This window comes from Lontra canadensis, unplaced genomic scaffold (assembly GCF_010015895.1).
Source record: "Lontra canadensis isolate GAN:19392208 unplaced genomic scaffold, GSC_riverotter_1.0 scaffold34, whole genome shotgun sequence".
Classification (NCBI taxonomy): Eukaryota; Metazoa; Chordata; class Mammalia; order Carnivora; family Mustelidae; genus Lontra; species Lontra canadensis.
Genome location: NW_022631028.1, coordinates 18,994,197 through 19,000,974, shown reverse-complemented (window position 1 = coordinate 19,000,974; position 6,778 = coordinate 18,994,197). Strand labels below are relative to the sequence as shown.

The 6,778-nt window shown below is 40.4% G+C and overlaps 1 protein-coding gene across 2 annotated transcripts in view; it reads right to left on the bottom strand.

Moving 5' to 3' along the window:
- Positions 1-4,501: 4,501 nt before the first annotated feature.
- Positions 4,502-6,778, bottom strand: part of GRM7 (glutamate metabotropic receptor 7) — an 874,189-nt gene continuing 871,912 nt past the window's right edge. For both annotated transcript variants that reach the window (XM_032867455.1, XM_032867457.1), the window contains one exon: positions 4,502-5,695. Coding sequence is in view for 1 of the 2 variants with exons in the window: in XM_032867457.1 (XP_032723348.1) it covers positions 5,646-5,695 (50 nt within the window). In the remaining variant the exon portion in view is untranslated. The remainder of the gene's footprint in view (positions 5,696-6,778) is intronic.

Below are 6,778 nucleotides of genomic sequence, written 5' to 3'. Positions count from 1 at the left end.
AACAGTAATCCTCCACCCTACACATGGGAAGCTACAAGAGGAAAAAGAAAAAAAAAAAAAAAAGTCCCCAAGCTTTACCCCAGAGCAATTAAAATGGACTCTCTGTGGTGGGTTCTGGCCATGTGTGTATTTTAAAATCTCTTAGTGAATTGAATGTACAATCAGGGCCAAGAACCTAACTCCAATTCAGGTACCAGCAGTGCCATCGTATCCCCAAGGAGTTTATTAGAAATGCAGAAACTTGGGCCCTTCCTGCTGAAAGAGAATCTACATTTTTAACTAGATCCCAGGTGACTGATTGATAAGCACATTCAAGTTTGGGAAGCAATTGTATAACATAAAAGTGTTAAAGGAGAGAAATCAGGATTTGTATCTTGCCTCCACTTTATTGATTTACTAATTTCTTTTAAAGAAAGGGGAAAAATGACCCCAAAAGCCAGGATAAACACATTGACACTTGAGACACAAAGTAAAGGTTTGGAGTCAAAGAAAGGCAGATGTCAGGAATGCCATGTGAATGAGAGAAACAGGTGTTCTGTAAGCCTTAGGTGCTTAAATTGCCCATACAACTCTTTTGACAATACTTGGGTTATTTGTTAGCCAATAAAATAAACACAGTAGGACAAAACCAGGGTCAGTAACCGTTGTGTGATCCCAGGCCATGGTGTTGAGTTTGGGAGAGTAAAGATATTCTTTACTTGTGCTGTAGTTTCCAAGGCATGCCCTGTCCTCCCCTCTCCCCTTGAGGAGTCCTGGGGAGTGTGTCCGGAGTCTGGAGGTGGTACACCACAGCCAGAACTTCTGATGGGGAAGACCTTGGGAATAACTTCTGAACTTGATTTGATTCCATGGCAGGATTGCAGGGAAGATGATCAAGGCAAAGTCTTATTTATTAATAAAGAAACAAAGAAAGCCCAAAAGCCACTCAGGGTTCATGGAGTCATAGAAGTGTTGGTCTCTTAGGTTTTGTGACAGTCAGAAATAGTGTGGATGCAGTGTGTTGTTACTTACAAGCCATGACAAATGTCCTTGGCTCTGGTTCATTTCTTCTTATTTTTTATTAGCCAAAAGAAAATAACACACAGGACAATAATTCCTACAGTTTTGGGGGGTTTCTTTTTTTTTTTTTTTAAGATTTTATTTATTTATTTGACAGACAGAGATCACAAGTAGGCAGAGAGGCAGGCAGAGGAAGGAAGGAGGAGGAGGAAGCAGGCTCCCTGCTGAGCAGAGAGACTGATGCAGGGCTTGATCCCTGGGATCCTGACCTGAACCAAAGGCAGAGGCTTTAATCCACTGAGCCACCCAGGCGCCCCCTGGGGGGTTTCTAATTAGAGCAGTAACCATACTTCTGTTGACCTAATGCTGATTAATTTACCAAAGTCAGCCTTGTCATGGGTCTCTGGTGGAAACCTCTAACGCCCTACTCTGGGCTCTATCATTTTCCAGAATATTATCACTACCTTGGCTGAGAGTTAGTAAAGCAGCATTGATCACTACTATGATGATTGGAAGGGTAGGGAACCAATACAAATATCAGGATCTACACAGATGCTCAACTGAGGGCATGATAAAGCAAATTTTACAAAAGGATAATTTATAGAAGAAAAACGTCAAATGAGAAATAGTACAGCAGTGGCAACTGGAGGAGGGGTTGAGGGATTTGAGTCCATTGGAGCCTGATTGTTTTTGTCTGTGTGAAGTGGTGACCAAGAGTGGTACAGGTACCTTCGGCATGAATCACGGTGACAGCAAAGAAGGGGCGCTTCCTCCCCACTTGGACCCCAGCCACCCCACCTCTAACACTGTTGTAAGTTTTTGTGTTCAGACGAGGTTAGCATATTTCGATTGTGAAGTTAACATTTGGAGCAAGTTCATATACAGGGGCCTAATGGATGGAAAGATCTGAATCTCTGTCCTGTTGATGTTGTAAAATGAGGACATGAAGGGCCCCGGGAGCGTGTGGATTGCCTAGGATTCCATAGCTGATTTGTCCTCGACATAGGAATTGTGATTCTGAATCAAGTACCTGCTTGCTATCTTGTCTCTTCCTTCCTTCAGATGCAAGTATTTCTGATGTAGCTTATCCAGCCATCTGTATTGGCTTCCCACTTCCCAAGACTGGTTCCCATTCTGATGTAAAGAAGGACTGCCTGGGAGGCGTTGTTGTCTCCTTTACCACAAAGGCAGAGAGTACATAGGTCAGGTCTCACCTGTAGCTTCCTCTGGATAACCCGGTCTTCCCTGCCCTTAGAGACCCAGCTCCAGCCCCTCTTTCCACAGACTCTTCCAACCCTCTCTCCCTGTACTCCTGTTCTTTACCTTCATCCGTCCATTCTTCCTTTCGCTGACTGCTTTAGAAATATTTACGGAATGCCTGCTCCTTGTCAGACCTTGCTCTCAGTGCTGGGATAGTAGTAGGAACAAAACAGACAGTATAGATTTTCTCCGAGTCCTTATTTCTGAAAGGGACCAACAAAGATGAAGAAACAGATAAATAAAGCAAGCGAGTGGATTCTCTGGGATGGGGGGAGGAGGTGGGCTGCTCCGTTAGATGAGCTCCGAAAAGACCTCTGATGTGATAATGTTTAAGAAACTGGAAATACTGAGGCAGTGGGGTCATGTGGCTGCGTGGGGTGAGTTAGTGCTAGGCAGGAGAATAGGCATTACCTATGCTCAGTATATTTGAGGAAGAGCAGGGAGACCTGGAGGGACATTCGTTCTGCTGCCTGCTATTGGTCCATTTTCTATCACATCTGTCCTAGGGCTATAGATGCACTTCAACTCAGCTACCCTGTTGGGAAGGGAGGTTATGGAAGATGATTAGAACTGCCTTTGGAGGATTGTAAATTAAAGTATATAAAGCATATACTGTAATGCATATGATGTACATAAGGTATATGATGAATATAAAGGAAACGATATGTATTAAATGTACATATACATATATAATGTATATAACACATATACATATATTCCTTTATGGTGCTGTAGGTTTAACTTTTATCCTTGACGTTGTCTTGATCACTGTTAATCTCAATTCTACCCTGAGGATCCAGGGGCAGAGTAAAGGTCCTTGGCAGTAGCTCTTTCCACTCCTCAGTGGCATTGCTTTTGTTATTTCGCCTGCACTCTTGCTCATACTTCAGAATCATCGGGAAAGGCTGTTAACGTGATTTCTTGGTGAAATAAACGGTTTCTCCTACGTGGCCAGAAGTCAGCCTGGCTTACCCATGCACTCTTTTACAGATTGTGTTTGCATGTCTGGAAGGAGAAAGCACTGTGCCCTCCATCTGATTTTTAAGACAAGCTATAACAACCGTGGTGGTACGGATGCTGGCTAACACAGGTGGCAGGTTAACCAGGGCCAGGCAGTGTTCTAAGCCCTTGGCGTGAATTTTTTTTTCTCTCTTAATCCTCCTAAGTCTATGAGATACACCATAGTGTTAATCTGTTTTTCAATGGAGAAAATGGAGGATCCAGAATGTGTCTGTAACTTTCCCCCAGGATAGCTAGCAGAAGGAGAGCCAGGTCGCACGCTCAGTTGTTTGGCTCTACTACTTGAAAGTGTTTATAATCCAAAACTCATGTCTGCTGTAATTAGCTTTTTATCTCATTGACTTGTTGTTTGAAGGGTATTTAAGGGATTGGAAAAGGTGGGAGATACTTTAATTTTTCTCAGGGTGATACTGAAATAAGATTTCTAGCTTTGTATACAGATTTCCTGGGCCAAGAGAACAGCAAGAGCTTGGTGGATTCTAGACACAGTAGAAAATCAGTCACAAGTTGATCCACAATGGGCCATTTAAATCCATTGAAATGGATTTTGGGGTCCTTCCCTTATGCTGAAGATCGGAGTCACCCTTTGCAAATTGATACTCTTTTGTGCTCATGACACCCAAATGAGTGTGAGTTTATCCATGAGGGTGTTTCTTACATATGAGTTTGGGGAACTCCAAATCTTAATCTTGGTGTCAACATGGCCACCATATTTGTTTGGACGTATAGACAAATGCATTGTTGTAGTAATCTTTACTTAGATCCTTTGATTAAGTTTCACAGAGATATTTATCTTTTCACTCATTTGCCCCCAGACTGTTTATTGAAGCTAATATTCCTTTTTTTTCTCTTCCCTTTGACACTTTTTTTTTTCATTTCTGCAGTTTTTTTATTTTTATTTATTGTTAATTTTTATTGTTAGGTTCAGTTAGGCACACTTTGGTTATTTTTGATGGGTAACTTGCTGAGTCAGTGTCTGAAGGCTGTCTGGTCTTTGATTTTAAGGAAACAAAATGCATGGGCTTTGTGATATTCCTTTTTTATGAGAGCATTGAGCCCCTACAGGTTTATCATTTTAATTTCAGATATAACTTCACTTGTGAGCTAAGGCTTGTTTCTTTAACAAGTTTGGTTGTTTTCAGTATTCCCTGACTTAAGACTTCATGAAATAAGCTATAACTAAAAGGGGATAAACAACTAAAAATATTTATTTCAGGAAATAAAAAAGTTAACCAAAGTTTTTTATTGGTACATTCTTGGACAATATCACAGAATTGAAAGAGAATGGAAAGGGGGAATTTTTCAGCAAGGGTGTTTTCCACTAAATTGGCACATAAGCAGCAAGATTAACGAAAGTACTTATTACAAACAGTAAAAAACATACATGCTTTTTTTTAAAGTCCTTATCACACTGGTCAGTCATAGAGGGGCATGAACAAAACCTCAAGACATGAAAAATCTGTATTCTTTTCTTCAAATAGCTTAATCATTATTAAAATTATTGCAAAATATCCATATACCTTAATTAAAATAACAAAAGAGAACACAAATACGAATATTGAACATAAATTATTAACATGTACTGTAAAATACATTACTGGCATGCATTCCAAAGAGCAAGACCTCTATTCAGTTCAGCCAACACCTTCCTTTCATGGGACCTATCCTCATACCAAAGAGAGGTGGGGCATACTTTCTCAGCACAGTTTTTGGTCTTTAAATATCTTTTTTGTCTTAAAAAAAACAACATGATTTGCAGTGGTATTATAATCATAATTATACAGTCATTACATACATGGTTTTAATTTTCTTTCTTTTTTTTTTTTGTCTGCCGAGATCTTTTTAACATTTAACTTGTTGCAAAATTTTTCCACATATTCTGCCGTCTGAGAGAATAGGGCTCTATGGAAACAAGGCATTCGAAAACAAACAGTGAACTGAGGTACAACATCAGATGGCAAAGTGCAAAAGTCCTCACAAACTGTACAGAAAATTTCAAAACCTTGCAGTCTGGAAGTACATACATAGAAAGACAGGTCAGCCCCAGAACGTTCACTGTGGCTCTCGGTGGTTCATCCTAAAGAGCCTGGGTGGGACTTGAGTCTCAACACTCCCTGTGGCAGGGAAGATCCAAAATTGCAGCCGAGTTGGCAGTGCTGATACCAGTGACTTATTAAGCCAAGATAAAGTAAGAATATTTCATAAAGCAGCTGTGTAGGACACTTGGATCCTCTAACATTGGTCTCCTGGCTGGGGATGCTCCTCCAGTGATAGGCAGCGGGTAGGACCAAAAGAGTCCTATGCCAGGTTGGGTGACAAAATAACTGAGGGTCTTCCTCCTCCATGGTTCCATGGAATGAAACAGGTTAGATAACCAGGTTATTATAACTGACATACTTCTTTTTTGCAGCAGGGCCTGGAAAAAAAATGTAAGAGTTAGTTGTAGCAATGATCTTATTTGCAAAGGTAGAAACAGACTTAGATCTGGGATGACTTGGGTGCAATGTCAAGATGGAACCATGCCCCACTGAGGAACACACATCACTCTGGATTCCTATGATGCTTTCTAAGGTTTTGTCTACTAACATCTGCAGTGCCCAGCAATTCTCAAACCATCTGTGCTCTCTATTCTGAGATGTCTCCAACCTCCCTCTTTAAGGTTTATAATGGTTAGTAAATTAATTAGTGGATGTTGTGCTTTCTAATCAGCTGACCCTAAGCTGAAAGGGCCCACCCACATTGCAGTGTATTTTGTTGTGTGATCTTCTCCCAAACCTTCTCATAATAAATGGCCATTGCGTGGGACAGTTCTGTCCTGGGTCACGGCGACTGATTTCAGTTGACTACAGATTAGGTCAACCAGTGCCTTCTTCAGTTCTGATTCACACCATCAAATTACTGGTGACCGACTTGCACAGAGTTATCCTCAGTAAGTTATAAATAAGTTATAAATGGTAATTTATGGAATGACTTCCATCAAAGTTTGAGGCTCACTTAAATCTTACCATGCATACCTTTTTTGTTTGTTTTCTTTAAATAATCAATTACTTTTCTATTTGGTACAGTGATTATAGAATTCAGCTCTACTCATTCATTCACTCATTCATTCATTCATTCATTCATTCAGTAGATATGCATCAGTTGCCTACCATAAGCCAGACATGGGGCTAGGCACTGAAGAGCAGATGATGAGCAAGTCAGACCCTTTCCTGTCCTCATGCTGGAAATGACACCAAGATTCTGAAGTATTACACTCTAGCTCTCAATACCAAGTAATACAACTATTGTGATGTGACATGTTCTTAATTCACTAACTCTTAGTAGTTTTTCATCAGCTTCTGTTGGACACAAAGTAACTGTTAAGTGGCATTTACTGATGGCTTATTTTATTTACTGTTTTCTATTCTAAGTAGTATTGTTCATTTACTATAAACAAGTAACAAGAATTCTTACACACCTCTTAAGTAGGGATTCATATGAGAATTCAGGAGACTGGAGA